We start from the raw sequence: 27,658 nt of genomic DNA, 5'->3' as shown, positions 1-27,658 counted from the left end.
AAAAAGATGTAATGGCTTTGGCTTTTCTTGGGAAAGAACAGAGATGAAGCAGGTTTAAGTACTGGATTCATGCGACAAAAATTTCAACTTGATCACAATGGCGGAGGGAAGACAGTAGAGAAATGCGGTCAGGATTGGGGTTTGGGGTTTACTCAGCTGTGAAATGCTGACTGTTTAGATCTGCCAAACAGATGGCGAAGGACGTAAGATTATGATTTTAAAATGACTTGGACGGGGAAGGGGGAAAGTGGGTCCTTCCGTTTGGCCTGAGCCATGACCACAGGAAGGAAAGGTTTCAAGGAGAGATTAGTAATTTAGCCATTCAAAGAGAACTGCTGAAGACCGAATTGCTTGTGTTCTCTCAAAATTTGGTGTACCAGCATTTGGAGACAAAGCCCTTGGGATGTAATTCGCTCGTGAGGATGAGGCTTTGGGATGTAATTGTCTTATGAGGACTAAGATGATACAAGGTTCCATTCTGTCTCTGCAACAGGAGATTCTATGAGAAGCTGGCCACCTGTCAGGAAGTGTCCAGGTTGGGTACCTTTGCCAAACGCTAGACTCCCCGGTACTTTGGCATTGGATTTTGCCTCTGGAAGCACGAGAAAGCCATTTTTATTGATTGAGCCATATCGTCATGAACTAAGGCAACAACTGACCTTTGCAATCACGGTTGACCTTGAGTAATTTCAAAGGGTAGAGAAGGTATGGATAAAAGTCCAACAAAGAACAGGAGGTGAGAACCTGGAGTCCTCGAGAGTTTGGTTTAAAGGGAGGAGGAGAAGAAATAAATACCCCCCCCCCAACACACACACACCACACACCTATCAAGTCAAAATGTGGTTCCCGCAGCATTTCCAGAGGTTAGTGGAGCGGTTTCTCCTAAGGCTGCTGTCACCAGCTGCTGTCATGGCCACCATCACACCCAGTCATCAAGCGATTAATCAATCACGAATGCCCAATTTCTCGTATTAGTTTATAAATAAAAAAATAAAGGGGCCTTGTTCCTTGGGGGAGGCGGCTTAGCGAGAAGCAATAGTGTAAAACGTGGCGGGGAGGTCAAGGAGGGGTCAGGCCTGGGCTGGAAGCAGAAGTGCAGTGCCAAACCATCCAGCCCCAGTTTTTGCGCTGGAGATGATGCTTCCCCTCCCACTCCTTCCTTCTTTGCCTCTGCGCCCCCTACTTTTCTCCTGCGGTTCTCTTTCAGCGCAGCGCTCCCGCTGGAAGCCCGGCCCCTGCCGGCCTCCCTCTTCCTCCTCCCCAAGCTCTGGGAAGAGGACGGGAGCGCAGAGCCTCTGACGGGGCGGGCGCCGGCGTCCTGACCGTGTGCGAGCCAACTCGGGGCCGGGACGGAGGTGCGGGACGGGCTCCCAGGCGCGGGCCCGGAGCCGGAGCGCGGCCCGCAGCCCTCAGGGCGTGGTCTAGCCCGCCTCGTGCGCCTCGGCGCTTGACGCGAGCGGCAGCCAATCGGGGAGCGCGGCCGGGCCGCCACGTGACAGGCGGGGCGGCCCCTTTCCCCAGCGCGGCCAGAGGGAGAAGAGGAGCGGAGCCCGGAGCCGGAGAGCGCAGCGGCCGCGGAGGAGGCGGCGGCAGGCGGGAGCGGCGGCGGCGGCGGCACAGGCTCCGGGCCAAGCCAGCGCGCATCGTCGGCGCCCTGCGCTGCGGAGAGCTCGGAGGAGCGCGGGAGGCGCGACCCGCGAGTGGACAAAGCAAGATGGCAGGGATCTTAGCCTGGTTCTGGAACGAGCGGTTTTGGCTTCCGCACAATGTCACCTGGGCAGACCTGAAGAACACGGAGGAAGCCACCTTCCCGCAGGCGGAGGACCTCTACCTCGCCTTCCCCTTGGCCTTCTGCATCTTCATGGTGCGGCTCATCTTCGAGAGGTAAGAAGGGCCGGATCGCCTGCTCCCCTGCACACCACACGCACACGCGAGCACACTCGCCCGCTCCGTGGCGCACGCCCCCGCGCTCACACCTCCCAACCCTTCTGATCCCCGTGGGGTCCCCAATCCCTCGGCCGCGCTGGCCTCTGGGGAGCGAGAGAGGGTCCCGCTCGCTCTCCCGCGGGTTTCCTCCGGAGCTCCGCAAAGGGCCCGCGGGCGCTAGGTCGCCGCCCGCGCGCCTCCTTCCCCGGCTTCCTCCTCCCGGAGAGGGTCGGCGAACAAAGGTGAGCGGCGGAGAACCGCTGCGCCGGGGTTCGGCCGTCTCCATCAGAGCGGTCCTCAGCGCTCCCGGGCTGGGCTTCTCCTTCTCCGAGGCTCACCGCCACCCACCTGCCATCCTGGAACGATGGGGACGCGCGGCCCGGAGGGAGGAGGAGCGCACGCACTTCCAGCCCTATCCACTCCCGCACGGGCCTCGCTGCAGAAGAATTCGCCCGGACCTTTGGCTTCAGCTTGCTCCCCGGCTTTCCATCGGTGACACCGAGTTTTAGGCCCTGGGAAATGGGTGACGACAGCGCACTCCGGATCCTTAGTGGTTCCTTTAAAAGAGGGCAGCGCAGCACCCGAGCCCATCGTAGGAAATGGTCGTTTGGAATCGATGGTAGGACCCCGTGACTAATCCTAAGCTTCTTGCCGGTACGGGAAGACACTTGAAACGTTAAAAGAATGGTCACGTAATTCTTGATAGGAGTCCTTGATTTGGTGAGATCTCGCCGTCGTCTCCGCACACAAACTTGGGTTACTCTCTTTGAGTCAGTCCTAAGTCACGAAACTAGATTTTGCCTGCTGTGCATTCATCACGCACTGGTGAAACAATCCCGGCATCACACACTTCTTTCTTTTAACTGAAAAAAAAAAAAAAAAAAAAAAAAAAACGTCTTTCTCTTTCCTCCTCCCACCCCCATTCACCAGTGAAGGCTGAATTTCTTAGATCACAAATACCCACTTTCCACACCTCCCTTTTCTGCCTGGAACTCACCTTGGCCATTCTCGGGATGCTACTGTTACCTTGTTCACCCTTGGTTTGCCTAAAACCATTATTGACCGTGTCAGAATGTATCTTTTGTGTCTTTTGCTGCCTGAAATAGCAACAAAGCTTCCCCGGGAACCAGAAAGTATGTTTTGTTTCAAGGAAGGTGTGTTACTCAATGGGCAGTATTGTTGCGTGTGAGCTAAGTCAGCTGTTGCCAGGCTGAAATTGACTTGCACAAAGGGACAGACCTTCTCTTTTAAAACGATTGGAATCCAGCACGAATATGTCATTGATCCTTTCCAGCGCTGAGTCTCACTGTGAAAAAGCGGGTGTGTTTGAAGGCTGCAAATGTTTACTTACAGAAAATAGGAACTCAAGTCTAACCTTGCCATCTCTGCAAAGACAAGCCGGCTTTCAGGAATAATAGCTGCCCGTGCAGGCACAATGCTGGGACACACACAGTTGCCGGATGAAATCTGTCTGGATTCACTTTTGGGTAGCTACTTTAAAGGAAATCTTTAGTTGTAGAGCGAGGCAGCTGATGAACCATATGTGAATGCCACATCTTCCCAACATTCCTTTCCATTCTGGTTCTGAGCTCTTCAGTAGGCTGGGGCAATATTAAAAATGAAGATAGCTTGGTTGTGCTCGGCTTTCTTTGTCTTAAAACACACACACACACACACACACACACACACACACATGCTTATGTACACACACCACTGTTGTAACATCTGAAGACTGAATGCTCAGCTTTCTTTTTCTGGGAATACTTTCTTTTTTCCTAGCATAATCTCATGACTTGATTTAAGAGTTCATCCAAAAGGGTCAGCAAGCAGTTGTCAAATGTCAGTTGTGATATATGTCTCTCTTTCCCCTTCTCTCTCTCTCTCTCTGTGTGTATTGTCAAGGCCATGGATATGAGTAGAAGAGATTTAATGGACTGCCTAGAAAGTGGCGGTTTATGATTAACATTCGGAATAATAACGCAGTGTTGCCTCTGTGTGCTGGAATGCTGCTGACTCCGGGGACAGCAGTTACTACGTTTCCTCCTGTGGCTGTGACAGATGTGACTTTAACCATTCAGACTCAGTTCTCCAAAAGTTGGAGAGTGATTCTGTCTGGAGATGGAGGCTCTTCATACACACTCTGCTATTGAGCCTGCGGCACTCCTCTTGTCAGTGTCAGGGTAGCTGTATTTATTTCAAACTTGAGAACATAGTAGGAGAGCCTTGACTATCCAAGGTCTTTATCTATTATGAGGCCAATAGTGCTTTTACAGAAACAAAAATTACTACCTTGGGAGTATGCTCTTTAGTTTTATACACATCTCTCCCCACACGGAAAAGCACTAATGAACTGAGCGAGTTGGGTCTTGTCAATTGACTGGCTCCATCCTTCTGATTCTCCTTCCACTGTTGGGGTGTGACAGAGGAGGCATGAGTGGCCAGCACATGCCGTTTTACAGCAGCATATGGAGAACAATACGGTAGCCCAGCATGGCCGATTAAAAATAGAGCAGTGTAAGGTCACTGGTGAGTCCGCGAAGCACGCAGATATCCCAGCTGTTATGGCAACCTTGTACTACCCTTAGCCCCGGGGAGACTTAGAATGAGCCAGTGTACATACTACCCGGTTAGCAGAGTGAAACTATTGGAAAAAAACAAATAGCATTTCTTTGTGTCTTTAATCCCAGTACTGAGAAGGCAGAAGCGGGCGAATCTCTGAGTTCCAGGACAGCCTGGTCTACAGAGCGAGTTCCAGGACAGCCAAGGCTACACAGAGAAACCCTGTCTTGTGGGGGTGGGGGAGATGAAAATTGTAGTGTCTCCCATTATATTACATTGGTGACTTGATGACAAAAAAGTTAATAATGTAGAATTATCTGTTTCATTTCTCGATTTAATGCTGTTTATGCTCTTCAGACTGTCTCTGGGGATCGAAACAAATGCTTCTTCCAACTTTACTTTTAAGGTTAGGTTGAAACCCTGTTTGGAAATAAATCTTCTTGGAATTATTCTTATGAAAGGCAACTCTGCTGTATTTTCTTCTTGGTGGGTTTAAGAGAGGTGCAGACAGTACTGACCAGAATCGGAACAGCCAAGTTCCAACCAGCACATCACAGTCTGCTCAGACCCTGCCTCAAATCTGTTTATTCCTCAAATGCAAATGGCCATTGCAATCCAGGGATGCTTTCTTTTTTAATAAGATACTTTCTTGCTACTTGTGGTATAGAAGATCTTTTATGTATTTTTATGTCCACCTGAACTGACAGAAGGTGTATTTGTATGGTGTACAGCAGTATGCAACGATAATTATGTCATGTAAACAAACATATCTATCACCTGAGAAATTTGTTATTTTTCCCCCATGTTCCTACTTTCTCTTGGGAATTTTTAGGCAGTGTACACGATATTATTTGACACAATTGCCTTCCTATATAATAGATCCTAAAAGGACATTCCTCCTAACTAAAACTTGGCCCACCTTGACTACTGTTTCTACTCTCTTCTGTTCTGTAGCTGCTGGTAACCTCCATTCTACTTTTTGCTAATATGATAGTCATTGTGTAAGGTTGGAAGATTGTGTGTGTGTGTGTGTGTGTGCATGTGTGTGTATGTGCGTGCCTGCATGTAAACACACATATATACATACACACATATATATGCACATACATATTTATGAACATATGGTATTTGTTCTCCAAAGATCTGGCATATTTCGCTTCATCTATGTTGCAAATGAAAGACATCTTTTCTTAAGGTCAAAATGTGCTGCATTTTGTGTGTATCACTCATCTCTCCACCCGTCTGTTGACAGATACTTAAGCTGGATGAATTTGGCTGTTACCAGTCATGATTCAGTGGCTATGCTGGCACTGCTAGCTCTTTCCTGCTTTCAAGTTTTTTTAGATATGAAAAGGTGGGTAGCTGTGTGGTAGGGTCCTTGTCTTACCTTTCCTTCCAAATCTCTGATTCTTGTGGATCCCCTGTATTTGAAGATTTTTAACTATTATCTCCTAAGACTCTGAGTGAGGCAACCATCATGTTTTGGCAAGTAGAAATATGCCTTCTCAAATTAAAGAGGTTTTATTTTTTTTCATAAAAATATTCCAGTCAATCATTAAAAAAGTATTTTTCAGGTGTGTTTTTAGAAAAAGTTTTTGGGGTGTTATCACTTGTGCTCAAAAATGTTACAGTATTCCTGACTAACCAAAAAGGAAGCTTCTACAGAGAAAACAACTGTTTGATTTCTTTTAGACCTGTTTTTGTTGGAATCCAGAGTTGAGCGGACATCTGACTGAGTGAGAGAGAAGTAGCTCACTCCTGACAGGATGGCTCTCAGTGCCACACCACATGAGGAGTGTCATTCTTCAGGAGTTGACCCCAGCCCAGAGAGCAGTACTCAGCCCCAGAATGGCTGTCTCTCCCCAAACCATTGGGGTACAGTCGTTTTGTGTTTTGCCAAAGGCGATCTCTAGCTAGCTGCCTTTTCCTTCTTTTTTCTTGCTTTCCTTTTCTTTCTTGCTTGCTTTTAAATTAATTTATTTATTCACTTTACATCCCAATCGTAACCCCCTCCTTCCAACCCCCTCCCTTTTCCCTTCCCCGTCCCACCCTTCCTCCGGCTTCCCCTACCTCTCAGAAAAGGGGAGCCCCTACAAACCCACCTCAGCACATCAAGTCACATCAGGACCGAGTGCATCCTCTTTCTTGATGGCTAAACTTCTTCAAATAGCACCGTCCAGTTTTATTTGTTCACCCACCCGGGCTGGGGAAAAAAAAAATGTATGGCTATTTCATGGGTGAACAAATAAACTAGACGGTGGTATTTGAGGAAGTTTAGTGTAACATTTTCATTCCGCAAAATGAAAGATTTGCAATATACTGTGTAATAATGTAGCCATTTGTAACAAGCTGAGTTGGGGGTAAAGGGTATGATTTAGTTCTTAATGTACACTTCTGTTGGGGAATTAATGTACACTTCTGTCGGGGAAGTCTGTGAGAAAATCTAATGCTACCACAAATGATTTAATGATATTATATGAAACTAGTGCCCGGACTCCACTGGGGGCTCTACCGGGAGGGAGGGCTGGTTGGTTTTCTCTGGAGTTGCTAGCTTGTAGGGTATTTCAGAAGTAGTTGCTTGTTTGAGCTGGAGAAGGGCAGCCATAGGGGAATAGTGTTCCAGATGAATTTCTTACCTGGCTTTGCCACTCATTGCCGTGTCTTCCTTAAGGTACCTGGCTAAGCCTTTTAACAAGTGCTGGAGCCAGAGAGTTCACTGCATGTGGAAAGCTCTCAGCCAGTAAGTTTACATTTCCCTCCCCATCAGCAGACAAAACTAGGTTTTTCAAAGCAACTGCTTATCAATTTCTTGCAAAGTAAAACCTCTCAAAAATTTCCCCTTCCATCTTCTTTTAATCACTTCTTAAATATTTTTGAGTCAAGATATTAGGGTTACAAATTTGGTTTGGTTGGATTGTCACATCACCTTTTTACCTTTTTCTCTCTGTTTTTTAAAGTTGAGCATGTTGCCCTCTTATAGCACGTCGTAGTTCTATACTGGCGATACCTCCATAATTGTTATCCTTAAGACTTTATTCTATACCTTTTATTTCTTTAAAATGACTCCATGCTACAGAGTCACCCACAATACCCACATTCAAGATAGGGGATCAGGCTTGAGGCCAGCCTGGGTGGCGTAATGAGAGCCTGTCTCAAAACCCAAAACCAAAGAGTGATTTCATTAACTTCATCTTAGTTCACCCTCTCCTGATATGAAATATTTATTAACTTCTTCAGCCACTTGTTATCTAGCATGGTTGGACGGGGTGGGGGAGGGGTGATTCCCAGGGTTAGGGGTGTGTCTCCCTTGTAATGCCGAAGGTGATTGGGGCCGTAGGGTGCAGGTGTGAGGCTGCTGCTTGTGGTCACCATTTAGGCCATTTGATATCTGACTGCAGTAATGATGGCATTGCTAATGAGTACCTTTTTACATTTTCGAAATAATAGTACCAAGTACTATTTATTCTCTAATGAGTTTATTACTGTTTGGATTTACCTCATGTAATCACCTGCCAAGCCCATGTGAACTGGATGCTAATTTTTAACCCAATTTCACAGTTGAAAGTAAGGATTAAGAATTAGGGAAACTAATTCTTTCGGTAAACTTCATCCAGCTGGGGGTTTTCTGACTTAATAAATTCAGTGGTCTCATCAAAAACAAATAGCATGAAGTCATACACGTGCACACATGTGGTTTTTATGTGCAGAGTTTTGACATTTCACGGTATAAATCTGAACCCTTCCTTTGTAATTACACCTGCATACAACTTTACTCATTACATCACTCTGCACTGGGGATGGATCACTTTTGTTGGGTTTAGAGGCTGTTTTCTAGTTCTTGTAGATTAATTTCTCAGTTTCTATTGCTTTTTTTAACATTTATTTCTTTATTTTATATGCATGGGTGTTTTGTGTGTATGTATGCCTGCACACCAGAAGAGGGTGTGGGATCCCATAGGACCACAGTTATGGATGGTTGTGAGCCACCACATGGGTGCTGGGAACTGAACCCAGGGCCTCTGGAAAAACACCCAGTGGTCTTAGCCAGTAAGGCATTTCTTCAGTACCCTGATTGATTTCTTAAAGGCATGTTTTCTGGAAGTAGCATTTCTAAGTTCCAAAGAATAGCTACTCTAGTACTCTCACTGGATGCAAGTTGCCAGACAGTTGTTTAGAAAAACAGTAATCTTTGAAAGTTTTTGGCAGAGTGCTGATTTCATAAGAGACTTGAAGATTTGTTGTTGCTGTTGAAATATGAATTGTGCCTGTCTCGTCAGAATTAACTAAGTTTAAACATTGGTCAGTTGCTTGCATTTTGCTTTCTCTGAAGTAATATTTTCTTATTGGGATGAGGAGATGAGGTTTTATGTCTATTTTTGGCAGAGAAGTGGTGATCCTTCTCCTGCTGCTGCACTTTCTCCTTCTGCTCCTGTTCTTGCTCACTATTGCTCTTCCTGTTCCTCCTCTTCTTGATGCTCTGAATGGTCTTGTCTTGGTCTGTTTATCTGATCATGTTTACGCCCTTGTATTTCTTTCTGCCTCCAACCTCTCCCTACAAGTGTTTTCTCCACCAGGAAGGTTTCTGAGCCTACACAGTAGGGGCACTCCCTCAGGAGGAAGTAGTACAGCTAGACTGTGGTGGAGAGTGAGATGGAGAGTCAGGGCAGAGTGAATAACCAGTGCCAGGAAGAGTGAATAACCTTTTCATGAAGAAGCCCTTGGAAATATAGGATCTGAATTCATTTATATTTAATTCTGAACTTTTGATAAAAAAAAATACTTAAGGGCTGGAGAAATGGCTCAGCTGTTACTGCTATGGTGGAGGAGCTGAGTTTAGTTCCCAGTACTCATAGGGGTGGGGGTAGGGCTTAGAACAGTCTGTAACTTCTGCTCCAGGGGTTTCATTGCCTCTGGCCTCCACAGGCACCTGCACTCACATCTGTGAACATAATTAAAAATAGTAAAAAAATCTTCAAAAAAAGGTAGTAAACTAACCGTAGAAAAATACACACCCAAACCAAAAGATACCTCCTCATATTTAGTAGGATGTTTTCAGTTCCACCTGTGGCCATCATGTTGTTAATTTGGTTTAACATATGAATTTGGGGAAGGGAGCCATAAACATTTAGACCACAGTAGTATAAAGGGATTATATACTTTAAAAAAATGATTAAGATTGGACCTTTTGTGTTAAGCGCATTTTACTACAACAAAAGAAAAAAATAATCTTCGGCACGCTAAGCCTGACATCTTTCTAGGTGAAACAGACACGCCGCTCTTCTTGGTGACAATACCTCAAGCATTAAAATGCATAATTATCTTTAGATGGGTGATTGGGCCTCTTCTCTCTGGAATTATCTGACATGAGTGCTTTGGAAAGTGAGGGGCAGGACAAGGCATTGAGATCCAGAGAGCTCTTGAGCTTACTGGGCTTTTGTGGAAGACACTTGCATGAAAAAGCTTGTCTCATGTCAGTTTGTTTATTTATTTATTTTGAGGCAAGTTCTCACTATGTAGCCCTGGCTGTCCTGGAACTCAGCATAAGAACAGGCTGGCCTTGAACTTATGGAGATCCTTATGTGTCTGGGATTAAAGGCATCCACTGCCAGGCTTGGCCAACCAATTTGTTAATCAGCAAGGTGGAGGGAGCGCAAGGCTCTGGAAAAGTACAGTGTACGGGTTCCCAGAGAGGGACCTCAGGGTTCTAGAACAACTCAGTGTATCATTCCCCAGGATCCCAGGATTACAGTATCTGTACCCTGGTCAGTACAAGATCCATTGAGAACAGACCAAGATGCTGGAGTAGCATTCTCCTGAGCATTGTGGCCTGGGCTACTCATGCTTCTGAGACAGATTTCGGAGGGGATGAGATCAGATTTGCTTCTCTTGTCTCTTTCCATCTGACACCACGTGCAATTTGCAAGCCAGTGACTAGAATATTTGAATACTTGAATATATATATTTTTTGAAAGCTGCATAGTGTATTGGCTTAGATGTGTCAACGGACATACACAGAGGAGTTGTTTTGAAATTTTATTACAGTGTTTAGTCATTGTGCAAGACTCTACTTTCTTCAAGTCATCTATGAGACTGTTTGGGGCATTTCTCAGAATCCATCCCTCCCCCCCTCCCACACACACCTTGTCTTTCAGAATGAACCTCTTTCACAGTGCTAATGTGCCCTGTTCTGGCCTTTGCATTTATTATCTCAGAGTTGGATTGTGGAGTGTGGTGGAAATAACTGAGTGGTTTTTAATTACGAGTGGGGAGACATTCCTTTTCTAGGTAATCTCTTCTGCACAGTGACCTAGGACTAACATTTGCTGGGATTTGCCATTGTCTGCATAAATGTCACATCTTATCTGGGAGATGTTCAGGTTACAAGCTATTCCTGCTTTCCTAAAGCTGGATGAAAGCATGGCTTCTTTATTTTCTATGTGGTTTCCTCCCTCCCTTTCTCTCTCCCTCCCTCTCCTTTCTCCTCATTAGTGAAGACAATTTAGAGGCTCAAGGGGCACAAGGAAGTCTCAAGAGAGGGAGAGGGATCATTTTAAGTAGGGAGGGGACATAGAAAACCATCTAAATCTTGTCCAGGACTGTTTGGCCAGTACCAGAGAGAGTTGCCAACTAGTCTGAGTGGCCCTAGATCGCCATTTCCAAGCAGGGTAAAGTGACTTGGCCATTTAAGCAGAGCAGCAGTTTGGGCACAAGAGCTTGAGTGTAGGAACATGGAGAAAGAAGCAACCAGTCACTTTGGCTTTGTAGGGATTCTGAGAACAACGCTTTTGTGTGTCACTGGCCTAACCTCCAAGAGCAGCAGTAGGCTTGGTGGGCATGGCGCTTTGGAATCATTGGTCTTGCACATTTTCTGCACTTAATTAGGCATGTGTAGCCATAACTGGACTTAAGAGGAGCCTGGCTGGATAGCAGGAAGATTATAGAACTTGGATTAGGCCTGGACACTCCTTTACCGGCTGTGTAGCAGTGGACTGAATTCTCTGGAATTCATTGTCCCCAACTGAAAAAAATTGTAGAGGGGGGGTGGGGTCTGTGCTGCTTTGAAGTACTGGAGGACTCGATGAAAAAAATATATCAAAAGGGGACCCAATTAAAAACACACATTGAGTCCACTCTCACTGATCCTACAGGATAGTGTCTAGAACTTACTGGGTAATAATGTTCTGTAATGGGATTCAGCATGCTGGCGTAGTGGAGGCCGTGGAGAGAGGGCGCTACGGTGCTATGCAGCCTTATGTATTTGACCCTGGGGCTGAAGGATTTGCTTGTTTGGTTGAGTAAATATTTAGAGTGTTAGGACCTGAAGCATGATCTTCAGCAGTGGCCCTGGTGAGGGAGGAGAAGGTGGGCACTCCCCCTCCCAACTGTTTGTCATGGACATTGTAAACCAAGGACCGCTTGTTTGGTCACACAAAAGTGATCCGTTTTGAAGAAGCGACATCAAACCTGGATCCCTTGATTCTGCACCTTTGGCCTGAGCCGGGAGAAGTCTTTCTCTTGAGTTTTTTAAGGAAACTCCACTCCTGCCTGTGGAAGGCGGTCCAGAGCAGGGAGTGTCAGCCCGATTCCCACCCCTGATCTTACCCTGAAGATTCTATTTTATTGCCCACAGTCCCAAGGACAATGGGTTTGATTTTGCAACCACTGATAATAGCAGACATAAAAATCGGCATTCATACTGACTAAGGATCAGAATCTTATTTTGGCTCTGCCACTTACTAGCTATAGGCCAGGAAGCAAATGAACCCCTCCAAACACAGTTTCCACTTAAAACTTAGTGAGTTAGTATAAGGTTGGGAGGAGGTTGCCTGTCTCCCTGGAAGAGTGGCTGCTCTCTCTTTGCAGGATTTTTCTGGCCATGCACAAGCGTCTCTTAGGGGTGTGGTGGAACTCTATCTCCAGACTGCTCAGCTGATCTGACTGAAGGGTGGTGATGAACACCCCCTTCCAGTACGGACCCAGTCTTATCTATGCCGGGTTGTCTGTACTGATTAGAATTGCACGTTCCCTCTCCTCTTACCTCTTCTTTCTTCGGCTTGTCTTCTGGGGAGATTCTGATGATTGTTCCAGAGGTAGCTGTCAGAAGACAGCCCTGGCCGCTTCGTGAAGAATGGGGTCTTGACAACTTCATACTCATGTCATACGGTTTGATGGGCTTGGGCATTCGTAATCAGTTAGCTCAGATTAAGGCCTCTTACTAATGCCTCCCAGAAACAGGAAAGCTGTGAGACCGGCACTAACTGATTTCCTCTCAGAATTTGAGGTTCTGGGGATTACTTCCTTTTGATGCTGGAGAAGAAAAGAAATAGGGCTGGAGAAATTTTGGCTCAGCAGTTGAGAGTGCGTGCTGCTCTTGCAGAGGATGCGAGCTCTGTGCCCAGTACCCAAGCTGGGTGGCTCACAGCTGCCAGGAACTCTTCTCTTCCTGGTATCTGGTGCCCTGCTCTGGCCTCTGCAGGCACTCCATTCATGTGTGCAAACTCACGCACACATGCAAATACACACAACTAAAAATATTAAAAATAAAAAGAGAAGATTCAGTCTGGTACCATGGAGATCATATTTATAAAAAAAATCAAGCATTCAATGTGGGCTGCAAAGAATGTGTTTATGCCTTTCGAATTAGAGAAAAAGATTTGCTCTTGTAGTGTGTGTGTGTGTGTGTGTGTGTGTGTGTGTGTGTCTATCTGTCTATCTGTCCGTCCTCACATGATACCAGAGATTCAGGAAGGATTTGCTCTCAACCATGAGCATTTTTCCAACTAGCCATAATTTAAATATGATTTGTAACTGTCTAGCCATGTAAATAATTCTTTAAATCTGCCACTTCTGAGACAAGGGGACTGATGGAGTGGCTAAGGGTGATTAAGTACAGTATTTGTGGTGGTTTTTCTTTCAAATGAGGAAGTGAGGCAGAGATGAAACCGCAATTTTCACAACTGCAAATCCAAAAATTGCTTTAGCCACAGTTCAGAAGAATCATGAACTTTCTGCTTTGAAGGAAATTGAAACTTACTCATTTAAAACTAGATAAGTCTATGGTGGGTCAAACAGTAGCAGGGTGCTGGGGTGAGGGTGGGGTGGCAACAGCTTGCCTGAAGTACAGAGGAATCTATTATTTGTAGATGATTAGAAAAGAGAACAATAAAGCCATCCCAAAGTTGCTGTGCACCTGGGAAAGCCAATTCTAAACACAGAAACGTGAAGGTGGTGAAACACCCTTCAGGAGCTCAGAGCCCTGGACCACCATTGGTGCACGTTGTTGGGGCACCCGTAACCTGAACACTGAGACATAACAGAGCTTTGCAGAGGTGCAAAGCTCGAGCTCTCTTTACACGGCATCTCAAGACAGTAAGCCCTCGAGCCACACAGGGACTGTGGCACTCAGGTCCTGGCAGAGCCTGTGATCTGCAGACTGTGGCCTGGCCCTCAGTGCGGACATAAGGGTACTCATTAAGGCTCATGAGCAAGGACATGCATGTCACAGCCAGGGGCATTGACAGTGAGAACAGTGGCCCTGCTTCATCCCACTCGGTTCCTGCGGCTACAGAAACAAGACTCGGTGGTAACTGAGTGAGTCCCATGGCCTCCCTGCCCCATTGTCCACATGCCATGATTTATGACTTAATTTCTTTTTTTTATTAATGAAGGGGAGCAAAAGACTTACCGTAGAGTGTGGGCTGTGGCTCTGAAGGACAGCTCTCATACTTTAGGTGCCCGGGTCCAGTTCTCTACATATTGGCTCCTTCCTTCAGTGACCCTGTGTCACTGAAACCATGTACCTGGCTACTTTCTCTTGCTGTCACTGCGCTGTGTTCCGTCTTGCTTGTTAGGCGGTTTGTTGGGCTGCTTGTGGCCTGTAAAGGGAACGAGAGAGTGCACAAAAATAGACACACAGGTGGTGGCTGTCCACCAGCTGTTGTCTCTGAGGCAGGGGCAGGCCTGAAAGCACTCTGTTGCCCCTGTGTTCCCTGAGTCTGATTCTGGGGCGCTGTACAGCGTGCAACTCTTGCCTTTGCTAGTGGTAGGTACCTGTGTTTGTTTGAAAAAACCAGAAACAAACAAACACGTCGATTCACAGTGGCTTAGAGTTTGAAGGGGGAAGTGTTAGGAGAGCCCAGCCATTCTGAGGTCGCCCTCTCAGAGACAGCTTTGTAGTTCTGTAAGCAGGGTCTGAGCGCCCCATGGTCAGTGCCTGTACCCCACCTCAGCAGTCCTCCTCCGTCCAGCACAGTGTCAAGCTGTGTAAGACTGGCTAGAGGGCAGCTGGTGTCCAACAGCTGGGAATCGCTCCCTCCTTTTGGCCTCTGGATCCCACTTTCTTGCTATTTTAAATCTTAATTTGCCTCCTACTTAAAATATGCTGTGTCATCAAATCTCAAGGATATGGGGTACTTGAGACCGATTTGAAGGGAGTCGCATCACCTTCTGTCCGCTGGCCCTGTTTACTAGCTGCTGTGTTGTCACTGGCATTTGCTGGAGGAAGGATGCCTGGGGCCAGTCTCCATACATGGTGAGTTACTAGGAACTTTCAGCACAACTTCTGCTAACCTCAACATTCAATATATTTTTTAATGTTTATAAAATGTAATAAATAACATGGAAGAAATGTTCTCACAGTTTTCAGATATTACTTCATGGTTGGGTCTTTTTTTTTCCTCACACACAAAAGAAAATGTAGTTCATTATTGCTTTCCACAATTTTGAAATAACAGGGTTTTTTTGGCTTGACAAACAGTTTTCTCTCCCTGCAGAGCTGAAGATGAGACAGGGAAATGCTGCACTGAAAGCAGAAGTGAACTTTAGGAGCCTTCCTTTGCCAGTACTCACCCTGCTTTTTCACCCAGTGTCTAAACCTTTATTCAACATTCTGATAATTCAAGGAACTTGAAGCCTTCAGGTTGTCTGAAGTGTCCCAAGTTGGATGCCCTTGGTCCTGGGGACTTTTAATCTGGCCTGTTCTAACAGTCCATCTAAGAGCGAGGGTGCTATTCTGAGTGGGAACTAGGAAGGTAGGTAGGTGATGGATTGTGGGTAGAAACAGGAGATGTGAATGCCTCTGCAAGTGGAGTTAAATACGTTATTTCTTGTCCCGAGGTGAGCGCTCAGATTTGTAAACACTGAGATTCAAAGCAAGAAAGGAAGAGAGAGAGAGAGAGAGAGAGGACAGACATTGATTCTGTTGGTTTTTGGTGTGTGGCAAAGCCAAAAAGGCATAAAACTCTGACTGGGACCCCAAACGGGTGGAACCCTTGTTCAATCACAGTATGCCCTAATGGGTATCAGCATTAATTGTAAACACCTGCCCACAAGTGTGTAGTCGGCTCTTACCCAACAAACGGCTGTATATATATACAGGTCTATATATACAGGACACATACAGAAACACATACAGAAGTGTGCCTGACTGCAGAGATCACCGGCTCACCACAGCAAAGTGAGCCTACCAAGTGCTTCACTAGTTAGATGGATCAAGAGACAGAACACTGTTGGCTTCCTTTCTCGTGAACTTCCTCTTGCTAGTGTTGACTTTGTTTTATAAATTAAGTAAAAATAAATTCCAGTGTGAAAATCTAAAGCCTAACACACCCAACAAAACTCATGATTCTACTCAAAGCCATTGCTTTCCTGTGAAGGATAATGTGGGCTCTAGTCCAAATCTTTTTTTCTTTTCAGAGAGAGAGAGAGAGGAGAAAGAGAGAGAGAGAGAGAGAGAGAGAGTGTGTGTGTGTTTCTGCAAAAGTCTGATTAGTATTTTTTATCAACTTTAATGTTGTGGCTAGGGGATATACCTCAGTGTAGACCTCTATCACAAGCACCTAGATTCCATTCCTATTACCCAATGGTAATAGGGTAAAAAAAAAAATCAAACAAAGAAATTATTTTGGAAAAGGATGGGAAGAGCATGTGAGACTGTGAACAAATGAGAGGAAGAACCAGTTAAAACACTCGGTTTTCTTTCTTATTTGTTTCATTATACAGTTTTTTAAAATGTCCTACTTATGTACTGTACTTCGATTACCTTCCCTCTTTTCTCTTCCATTTCAATTCCTCCCACGTTGCCACCCCATCAAACTCAAGACTTATTTTTAATTACTGTTACACACATACACTGCATGTGTATGTATGTATAAATACAACCTGATGAGTCCATTTACTGTTGCTCATGTGTCTGTGTGTAAGGGCCGACTTTATGGGGTTTGATAACCTGTCGGAGGCTGGTCCCAGAGAAGACTGAGTCTCCCTCTCTCAGCAACCACTGATTGCCTGGGTTCTCAGCTGGGACTGGGTTATGTGGTACTGTCATTGTGCAGACTTGCTTAGGTGACAATATTGCCGAGACTTCATGGGCGCAGCTCTCCTGCCGCATGTAGAAGATAGTATCGCAGGGCAGATATCCTGGTCCTCAGGCATTGACAGTTCTTTTGGCCCTTCTCCCTGGATGTGCACCGAGCCTTAGGCCTAGGGAGCTGTGTTGCAGTGCATCAGTTGGGGCTGGACAGCCCCAGTCTAATGTTCTTTGTATTTTGACTCACTGTACATTTCTGTAATGATCTCCATATCTAATTTTCTTATTTAGTTACTATGCTGAGAACAATGTTAGAAGGCATTATTGAAGGGATTAAGGTACTGAGTCTTCATGTCTTTTCTTAAAAACCAAAAACAGAGAAAAAAGGCCAAAAAAACCAAAAAGACATGTTAGCAGGCTCTGTGTGTGTGTGTGTGTTGACTGCTTCAGGACTGCACAGTTCCTCATGGAAAGTGAGTTACTCAAAGCTATCATAAATAAATGCTTAGGACTATACTGTTTCACAGTGTAAGTCCTAAACTTACAGTCCACTTAAAAACATACATTTCTCTCAGTCTTTCTTATTTAAGAAAAGTTTTCTGATCTGTATATGGCTATAGCTTCAATTAAAATAATAATAAGTGTCTGTAATGGTTAATAATGCTTTTAGATATTAATATTTGGATATTAACATCAGTAACATTTAGAATGCTTAAAATCATAAAGCCTTTAAACATTTTTAAAAATATTACTTTAAATGTCTCTAATCTTACTGAAAATCTCAATGCAGAAAGAAAAAGAAACCAAGTTCTGATTTTCATTCTTTTTCCTCAATTCTTGCCTTACATGTGACCAGAATTAGAAGTTAATATATTTATATACTTCTCAAAACCATCAGTTCATTTACTTGTGTATAAGAAAGAGTGATATGGATTTTATTTAAAACATGAACGATACACTCTGAGTTCTGCCATTAAACTTAGCCCGTTTCCTCAGCTTCGCATCCTGTCTTGAGCATTCTCCAATGCCAACAAGCATAGAGCACTTAATTCTTTTTAGTCTGATATAGTATTCCGGCGTGTGCCAGCTTCATAGTTCATTCAGATACTCTATAAATGCTTCCAGAAACAATGTTAGAGCTTCATTATTATATATGGACTTGCTTGCACTGAGGTGTCAACTCCAAACTAACACACAGAGGTAAAACCGCTGGGTCAGAGGATGTGCAAAGCTAAAATTGCTAATGTTGCTAGCGCCTTTCAAGAAATAGTGTACCAATTTATGCTCTCTCTCCACGGAGAGAGCATAAATATGGGGAAAGCGATTCCTCATATGCCTCTTACCTTGCTGTATTTGACCTATAAGGAAAATGACCTTCTAGTCTTAGTATATCATCATGCCTTTCTGCTTAAGTAAACAGCTGGTTCTTATGGTGTATTAAGGTTTTAAGACCTGTACGAAATTGTTTAAATATGGAGAAAAGCTAAAATCTAACTGCAGGAACATTCATTTTCATATATCTTAAATCCAATGATTCTTAATATTTTATCATTTTTTTTCCATATAGTACGCAAAGTAAATTGTAGCTATCATGACACATTGTCCCTTTGTCTTTGAACATGCATTTATCTCTAATGATAAAGCTATCCCAGGATGGCTTATTAAAAGTAAATGTTTGAATATAAGTTTTATATTGTAGAATATTTTTATTTTTCTTCTACTGGGAATGGATGGATAGCTTTAAAGCTCTAGACACTCTACTTGCTGCTTATGAATTTGGTGAAATTATTAGAAAAAGGAAGACTGCATTTAAACTCAATGATTAAATTTTATGGCTGCATAAAATATAAGGCTAGAAGTGAGAGTTTAATGACAAATAATTGATAATATGAAATGTTTTCCTGTATGTTTTATGGAAATTATGGCTAAGGGTTTGAACTAGGAAACTAACATTCCTCCTGTTAACTAAGTAAACCTAAGATAACCAGTTAGAATGACCTTAAATATATAAGGTATTGTTTGTTAAGTAAATGATCATTTCAGGGTTCAGATTACACACTAAAACCATTCTGTGTTGTTATTACTTCTATTTCTCAGGTATAGAAAGGATGAGTAGTAAAAAAAAGGTAAGCTGTATCTTGCTTAAGCCAATTGTTGGACAGAAAAAGAGATCACGGTGTGGTAATTTTGAACAAGAATGGCTCCTCTAGGTCCATATATTTGAAAACTTGGTTCCTAGTTGGAGGAAATGTTTGGGAAGGATTAGGAGGTGTGTCACTATGGGCACGCTTTGAAGTCTCATGTCATTCCCAGTTAGATTTTCTCTCCCTACCTAGTGGTTGTGGATCAAGATGTGAGCTCTTAGCTATTCCTTTGCTCCACCATCATGGACTCTAACCTTCTGAAAACCTGAAGCCAATTGAACGTTGGCTATGGGGGTTTTATCACGGCCATATAAAAGTAACTAAGACACCCAACTTCTAAATGTTACATGAACTGACATCCACCCTGGAGCCTTCTTTCCTACCCGGTGTCTTCCTCAGGAGGTAACTGATAATGAAATGAACAATGCATATGTACTAATTTTCTTGTTGTTGTAACAAAAATGCCTGATAAAAGCAACTTCAGAGGGATGGGTTTATTTTGGCTCATAGTTGAGGGTATGGTCCAACCCTGCAGGGAAGAAATAGCAGCTTAAGCGAGAGATAGCTGGTCACATGGTCACAGCCAGGACCAAAGGCAGGCACGTGCTCATGCTCAGCCCTCTTTCTCTTTCTCAGCCTGTGTGAAGAGTTGCCCACATTGAGCGTGGCACCTAAATTAAGTCTGCCCACCTCAGTTAATCCAGTCTGGAAATTCCCTCAGACACTTGCCCTGAAGTTTATCTCCAAGATCATTCTAGGTCCTGTCAAGTTGACAGTCAGTATTACCTATCACAGCATGTGTCTCAAAAAAAGGTGCCCTTCAGTAAAATAGGGGAGTAGGCAAATGATTCACATGAAGCATCTTCCTCAAAGATGGCATTAGACAGTATTTGTACACATATTCTACCGTATTTGTCAGTCTAAGATGCAGTAATAAGATACATAATAGAATGGGTGACTTAAACAACATTCATGTATTTTTCACAGTTCTGAGGTTGGGAAATGCAAAGTCAAGATACTGGAAGATCTGGTGTTCAGTAAGGACTCTGGTTTGCACATGGACATTATTCTTGATAACAGGGAAGAGGGAAAGAGAAAGGAAAGGAAGGGTGTGTGTGTGTGTGAAAAGGGAGACTTCGCTAGTCCCATTCAAGATGGTTCCTCTCTCATCTCTTAATTAGCACCAATATCCCCACCTGTTAATATCTTTACAATGAAAATTAAGCTGGATAAGTTGGCATGTGCTTGCAATCTTTATGTATCTCACTGTCTGGACCGGCTTAAGTCAGACATAGCTTAGTTGCTTCTCTTTCTACTTTCCAACTCAAATTTTGGTTGTCACTTCTTAACTGTTTTCATGTTTTGCCTTTTTAGAGTTGTCCCTCATTCTTTATAATGATTTTATTTACTATGTGTAATGGAAATTCTCTCTTCTAGTATTGTGTGGCTATGTGTATTTCAAAATCTGTGACCCAGGTTGAATTAATTTTAGTGCAAGAAAGGAGGACATTAATTTTAATGTCAGAAATGAGAATTCTACATTTAGGCTTTTCTCCTAGTTGGCTAGATAGCTGTCTTATCAATTTACTAAATTATATATATATATATATATATGTGTGTGTGTGTGTGTGTGTGTGTGTGTGTGTGTGTATTTATATATACACAGGGTTTCTCTATGTAGCCTTGGCTTTCCTAGAATGCACTCTGTAGACCAGGCCGGCCTCAAACTCACAGAGATTTGCCTGCCTTTGCCTCCTGGGTGCTGGGATTAAAGGTGTGCTCCACCATTGCCTTGCTTCCCATCTATTTTGAAGTTCTACTTCTGTCACTCTAACTCTCCACTGCTTTTTTAATTTTTTTTGAGTAACATATCAGATGGCATATTTTACTGTCTGGTAATGATAATTTCCCTTAACGTTTTGAAGACAAAATTTTCAAAACTCTGAGTTAAACAGTGTTATAGTCCCCATTTACTTAATCTTCACTTTTATTAATTCAATTTTTATATTTCTCTACTGCAAGTGATAGTCATGAATAAAGTTTTATTTTTAATTACATTTTGGATATATTAAGTACATATATGCTTGTATGTGTGCAGGCATGCAATTTTAAGTGCTAGGCTTCCACTGCATCAGCACCCTTGTGTGTCATACTTCACGTAAATGAGGAAGAGCTCTAGATGCCATCAACAGTGGCCTTTTCAGGCTGGCACATATGCCAAGAATGTGGTTTGAACCTGCTAAGCATTGGCCACGGATGAGTGAACATTGCCTCGGTAAGTGTAGTATCAGTTCTACAAGGTTGGTACTAACACCAGGACCAGTTTACACGGGGTTAAACCTTCCCTTCCTAGATTTTCAAAGAAGAAATAAAACATGAAAATAAAGACATGCCTATGGGAAAGACTTCTTACTAGTTCCAAGGAAGAGTAGGATGTACACATGGCCCATTACAATAGAGCAATCTAGAATATTCTAGGGCCTGCTTATGGCAGAGGAGGCAGCTTGAGTGTTGTGATTTCTGTACTCAAGCTGAGGTAGAAAATATGCCTGCTAAACCTCATTAATGAGCTAGAGCAGAACAAATTCTGTTCAAATTCTGACACTGCCACTTTTAGAGGTACGACCTGGAGCAGAAGAAAGAAGCCTTCTGGTCCTGTGAGATAAAGATCATCCTGAACTGGAGAGTGGAGGTGGAAGGAGGAAGAAAGAAAGAGAGAGAGGAGGAAGGAGGAGAAAAGAGAGAGACTACACAGTCTCTGGCCAAGGTTACTGCTTCCCTAACCTTGAAGAAGTTGCTATGCTTAACTGTTTTCATAATGCTCTCACCAGCCATGAACAGGGGCTCTAAATTATTTTATATATGTTGGAATATAAGTTTATAGGCTCTCTTCTACTGTGGCTTTACCATAGAGTATGTAATTTCAAATATTGATTCTAATGGGAAGGAGAAACAGCTAAGTGAGTAATAGTAGGTGGTACTGTAAGCCTTTATTTACCTGTACCTGGGTGTTGTGTGTGTGTATGTGTGAGGAGGTTTCCTCTCAGAATAAAGACTCGTGAGATGCAAAATATATTTTCAAATACTTAGGCCATATAGCTAGGCTCTTCTTTAACTACCTCATAACTTAAAATAACCCATTTTTTGTAACCTATGTTCTGCCACATGGCTGGTTACCTCTGCTCAGGTACCATGTGTCTTTCCTCCTCATGTCTTTCCAGTGAATCTCCTTGCCTGGCTTTATCCCAGCATCCCTTCTGTCTGCTGGATGTCCTACCTCATATTTCCTGCCTTAGCTATAGGCCATTAGCTTTTTATTGACAGGCGATGCTTCCCTACAGACACAAGAGATTCCTTCCACTCCTAGAAATTCATTTGACAATCCTGCAAACTATAGCAATAGAATTTCAGTGCTGAAAGAGGACTCTGAAATTACCAAATTGCTTAATTTTACAGACAAGGAAGTATATCTTGAGGGCTATTGGATCAACTAAGACTATGTGTGATAAGAGTGTAAGAGCCAAGATCAGAAACGTATGTCTGACTCCAGTGCCTCTCCTTTGTTTACCTTTTCAGATCTTATTTGCTAAGTCAGACTACCCAGAATCACCATGGTGCCTGCAGACTGATACCTGCATAGGATAAGGGATGTGTGAGCCTGAGGAACAGAAATGCTGTTTTGATCTTTTGCTTTCTGAGGTTGTGTGTGCACCACCCCCACCCGACCCCAGACACTCTCTATTTGACTCACCGTTACAGCTTCAACTGTGTGACACTGGGGTGTGAGCCACTAACTTCAGCGTGAGAAGGGAGGATTGGGAGAGGTCATGCCAAACAGAGTAAACAGATCAAGTGAAATGGCAGGACCCTGGGCAAGTGGAGGAGCTGTAGATCACAGATAGAAGAGAGAGAGTACAGGCATCACAGAGACGGGAATAATGGCTGGCACAGGCCATGTCAGAAGCTCATGCCACTTAAGCAGAGGCTGAACACTGATCTGGACTGAACTTCCACAGCCGTAACTGTTTTGAGGATCTCTGAAGATCTTCTGGTTAAAAAGGGGGATAGTTGGAGGGCTGAGGAGATGGCTCCGTAAGTGAGCTAACTGCACAAGCCTGAGGTCCTGAGTTCACACCTGAAAAGCTGGCTGTGGCCACTCAAGCCTGTAACCCCAGCCTTGGAGAGACAGACTGGAGAATCTCTGGGGCTTGCTGGCCTCACTGGGTTTAGTGAAGAGACCCTATCTCAAGGAACTAAGATGGACACAACCTCCTCCAGTATATGAATGTGTGTGCTTGTGTGGACACACATACACCAGCAATGAAAGAGTATATGTTCAGGGGCGTGTACACACACACACACACACACACACACACACACACACACACACACATCAGTGTTGAAAGAGTAGTCCTTTTAACCCATGGATAGCCAGTTGACTTTGCACGTAACTTTTTTTTTGGCCAGGATTTTCATTTCCCGGTCAGGTCTGATCAGCGGCCATTGCTCGTTGTTCTGAGGTGTGAACCTGTGTGAAGAAAATAAAGTAGTCACTGGCTAAATGCTGACCCGTCTTCGTTGGCTCCATGTCTGAATGAGGCCTTTATAAAAGAAATCACAGGACTCTCTAACTCCCACGGTTTTAGCTTCTGATCCTACAGCTCATTTTGGTTTGAGGTTTACTAAAGAAGGGAAGCCTTAAATCTGTCATGTGACTTAAATAGGAGTAACATTGGAATGGTGGCCAAGTAGAAGACCCACATGTTTCCTTATTGACCCGATAATAATAATAAATCACGTCTACATCCATACAAACATTATCTTCTTTGGTCTTGATGGATGTGAAACAGTACCTGTCTTGGCTAGTTTTATGTCAACTCAGCACAAGCTATAGTTATCAGAGAGGAGAGAGCCTCAATGAGAAAATGCCTCCTTAAAATAGGGCTGTTGGCAAGCTTCTGGGGCATTTCCTTAGTGTTTGATGTGGGAGGGCCTAGACCATTATGACCCCTGGGCTGGTGGTCCTGGTTTCTATAAGAAAACAGGCTGAGCAAGCCATGTGGAACAAGCCAGTAAGCAGCATCCCTCATGGCCTCTGCTTCAGCTCCTGCCTCCATGTTTCTGCCCCCTTTGTGTTCCTGTCATGACTTCCTTCAATGATGAACATTGATATGGAAGTGTAAGCCAAATAAACCCTTTTCCAGCCAACTTGCTTTGGTCATGATGTTTTATCACAGTAATAGTAACCCTAACTAAGAAAGTACCCAAACCAGTTTTGACTTAGAAATTATTTCCCTTTAGAAAAAGGATATCACTTAAGCTTAGGCTGAAGTTTTACGTAACTCTAGAAAAATCTTGACAAACACTGTTTAGAGAATCCCCCCACTCCTAAAATTATTTTAACTGGAAATGATTTTAGTCTGTCCCCAAGGGTTCATGTGTTGAAATTTAATCTTCAGTGTAGAATAATAAGAGTTGTGGAGACAGAATCTGAATATGGTGTCATTTGATAGGGCTATATGTGAGGTGATTTCAGTTGAATGAGGTCATCAGAGTAGAGCTGTGACAACTAAATCTTCGTGGTTTTATAAAAAGGAGAGAAACTAAGAGTGATTTTCCATGTATCTGCTCTGTCTCTGCCTTGTGGTGCCACGCACTGCTTTGGAACTTTCCCAGCAGACTGATCATCACCACATAGGGGTCCTTGACTTTGGACCAGAACTATGAACCAAAATAAAACTGATTTGTTTATAAGTTACTGAGCTCCAAGCATTTCCCTGTTACTAAAGAAAATAGACTAGGATAGAAGTCTCAGAAATCCAATAGTATGAATAATTTTTGTTGGTAGAATTCATGGTTGGAGCACAAGGATAGAAATAAATCACAGTTTTCACACTTGAATCATAGTATTATAAGTAAGTAGTTAAATAAGGTTTTAAGTTTAACTTGGAAAATATTGAGTGATTGCTGTTAGAGTTCAATGAGAAACAAAAACAGCTTATTCTGGATTTATCTTGACTTAAGATGAATTAAGACAAATGTTAATTTCTCAGTCACTCACTTGATAGATCTAAAACAGTCAGTTATGATGGCATAAATGGGTGGATTTGGATGTCAGTGGCATAGGGACCACTAACAAATGTGAGTAAGTAAATGAGAGCGATTGATAGAGTCATTAGCTCCTCTGGGTTTCGCCACTGCACCCACACAAGCTCCGAATCCCCCAGTATGGGCCTTACCTACCTCAGGGCACCAGCCTTCTCAAAGACACACAGGACAAGTTGTGCCTTTCTCTCTCCTCATATGGTGAGTCATATGGCAAGTGGTCTTCCTTCTGTTCTCGTGTCCTACATAATTCATGCAAAAATATGATCTCAGCTGTGTCAGCTTCAAAGGGAGGCAGCCAGGCATGCGTCTGGAAGGTTTCGCTCAGAGGCCAGCTTTGTCTTCTCATCTTACGACTGGAGACTATCTTTGATCATGGCAGTCGCAAGGAGCTGAAGGCAGATTTTCACCTTTCAGCCTTATAAAGCCTTCCAACTTTTTCCCTCTCCCTTGTATTTAAAGAAGCCCTCCAAGATGAAGGTTGAGAACATTTGATATAATTATCTGGCTTATCTTTGTCAGCTTATCTTACTGTAATATGTATGACGATTGAAATAACTGCTGAAATATCCACAGCCTACCAAATCTCTGGATGGTTTAGTCTATGGTGAGTTTGGTTCTAGCCCAGCAGAGAATGGGATTGTGTCTGCTGCAGGAACAGTCTGTACAGTGTGAAACAGCAGAAGGCGGTAATGGATGGAAGCAGTAATGGGTTAAAAAAGTGTCCCGCACACCTACAACACTCCTAATGGCCGTGGTGGGGGTGACAGGGTCATGACTGTGGCTAGCATTTGCTGCAGTTTTGGCCTTTGTAGAAAATTCTGTGGACTATATCATGGAAATTCTGTTCAGTGCATCCTGCCTTGACTTCTTCTTGAAAGACGTGGATATTAAGCACACAGAAGCACAATGGTCCACCCAAGATCTTTTTATGAAGACCACTCAGGGTACAAGTTGGATGTAAAAGAGTGGAAGCCTGCCTACCTGATGGCTGGTTGACCTAAGACTGGGTGCTGGTACCACGTTCTCAGAATTCACCTCTTTTCTGTGCAAAATGAGAATGCTTGGAAACACCTTCCTAAAATGGAGACTTTTGCTGTTGAACTGAGAAAGCAGGCTGGGTTTGATGATGGCACCAAACTTGACTCTTCCTCTAGCTCAGAGGAACACTTGGAGATCTGACTCTTACATGGTAGGGAGGCAGAATCAAAAAGTAATTCTGTGACCTTCTTCATATGAGCATGAAGACCCTGGGGTCCTTTAACTTTGAGAAAGCAAGTAAGGCTTGTTTTCATATTTGTGAACATCTGGCAGTGACTTTCCAGCTATACTGGCCATTAGAATTGCCTTGAAGGGATGTTAGAACAGGGCTACACCCACCTCAGGAATTCCTGATTCAGCTTGGATCAGGGGTGCATTCCTAACAAGTTCTCTGGTAATACACATACTTCTGGCCCAGGGACCAACTTTGGGATTCAACTGTATTCAAAATGCTGTACAATACAGTCAGAGCTAAAAGGGAGACCTACCTTTTGACGTTTGAGAAGAAAATGTTAAGTGTCACCTATTAATGTCAAGAGTGATGTTGTACTCTACGGGGGGAAATAAAAAGTATCATTCACTGTAACCAGAGACGAACAAGAGGTTGTCACAGTTGACAGAGAATCATATGTCTTCTGGAGCTGAGGAACTCCTCCAGTCACGAGATATGTCTAACTACTTCTTGATGGTTGAGCTGGTTAGTTTTTTTGTCAGCTTAACACAAGCTATGGGGAGAGGGAACCTCAATTAATAATATACCTCTATCAGATTGATTCGCTGTAAGTCTGTGAGGGTGTTCTTGACTAATGATCTATGGAGGAGGGCCCAGCTCACTGTGGATGACATCAGAAAGCACGGTGAGCAAGCCAAGGGGAGCAAGCCAGTAAGCAGCACTCCTCCATGGTCTCGGCACCCATTTCTGCCTTCAGGTTGGTGCACTGCTTGGGTTTCTGCTCAAGTTGCTTTCGGTCATGGTATTTCATCACACAAATAGAAAAACAAACTAGAGCAATGGGATTGGAAGAGAGAGTTAGTTAATTTTTACTCAGGTTTGCAAGATGGCTGAGCAGGTAAAAGAGCTTGCCATGCAAGCCTGAGGGCCTGAGGTCATCTCCCAGGTGGAAAGAGAGAACCCACTCCATAGAATTGTTCTCTGGCCCAATGGGCGAGCTGTGCCATGTGCTTAGCTTACATCATACTTACCCACAGACATACATTGTGCTAATACATACAGCAACAAATTAAAAAAGAATGTATAGACTCATACCTAATTTTCAAGATAATTATGTGTACTTTTTGCGATAAGAACAGGTGCCTAAGCATCTACTTAACCAATTTCTCTCATTAGGGGCTTTTAAGTCTCTCTAACCACGAGAAGAGTTATCTAGTTTGGAAGGGTGTGGGAAGAGATAACCCTTTGGGTGCTGAAGTCACATTTCATTGTTTCACAAGGACTACAGTGCACCTGGGCTTTTTATTTGAAGTTTTTTGTTTTGTCTATTGTGGCTATTAATTTTTCTCTTCATGTGTCTTCTGGGACACAGGCCGGCCTGGAACTGGGTATGTCGTCCAGGCT

The 27,658-nt window shown here is 43.7% G+C and overlaps 1 protein-coding gene across 2 annotated transcripts in view; it reads left to right on the top strand.

The window, feature by feature from the left end:
• Nucleotides 1-1,518: 1,518 nt before the first annotated feature.
• Nucleotides 1,519-27,658, top strand: part of Cers6 (ceramide synthase 6) — a 240,961-nt gene continuing 214,821 nt past the window's right edge. For both annotated transcript variants that reach the window (XM_055600305.1, XM_055600304.1), the window contains exon 1: nucleotides 1,519-1,884. In XM_055600305.1, the coding sequence (XP_055456280.1) occupies nucleotides 1,715-1,884 (170 nt within the window). In that variant the 5' untranslated portion in view covers nucleotides 1,519-1,714. The remainder of the gene's footprint in view (nucleotides 1,885-27,658) is intronic.

Source organism: Psammomys obesus, unplaced genomic scaffold, assembly GCF_907164565.1.
Source record: "Psammomys obesus unplaced genomic scaffold, mPsaObe1.curated_primary_1811, whole genome shotgun sequence".
Lineage (NCBI taxonomy): Eukaryota > Metazoa > Chordata > Mammalia > Rodentia > Muridae > Psammomys > Psammomys obesus.
This window is presented reverse-complemented; position numbering and strand designations above follow the sequence as displayed.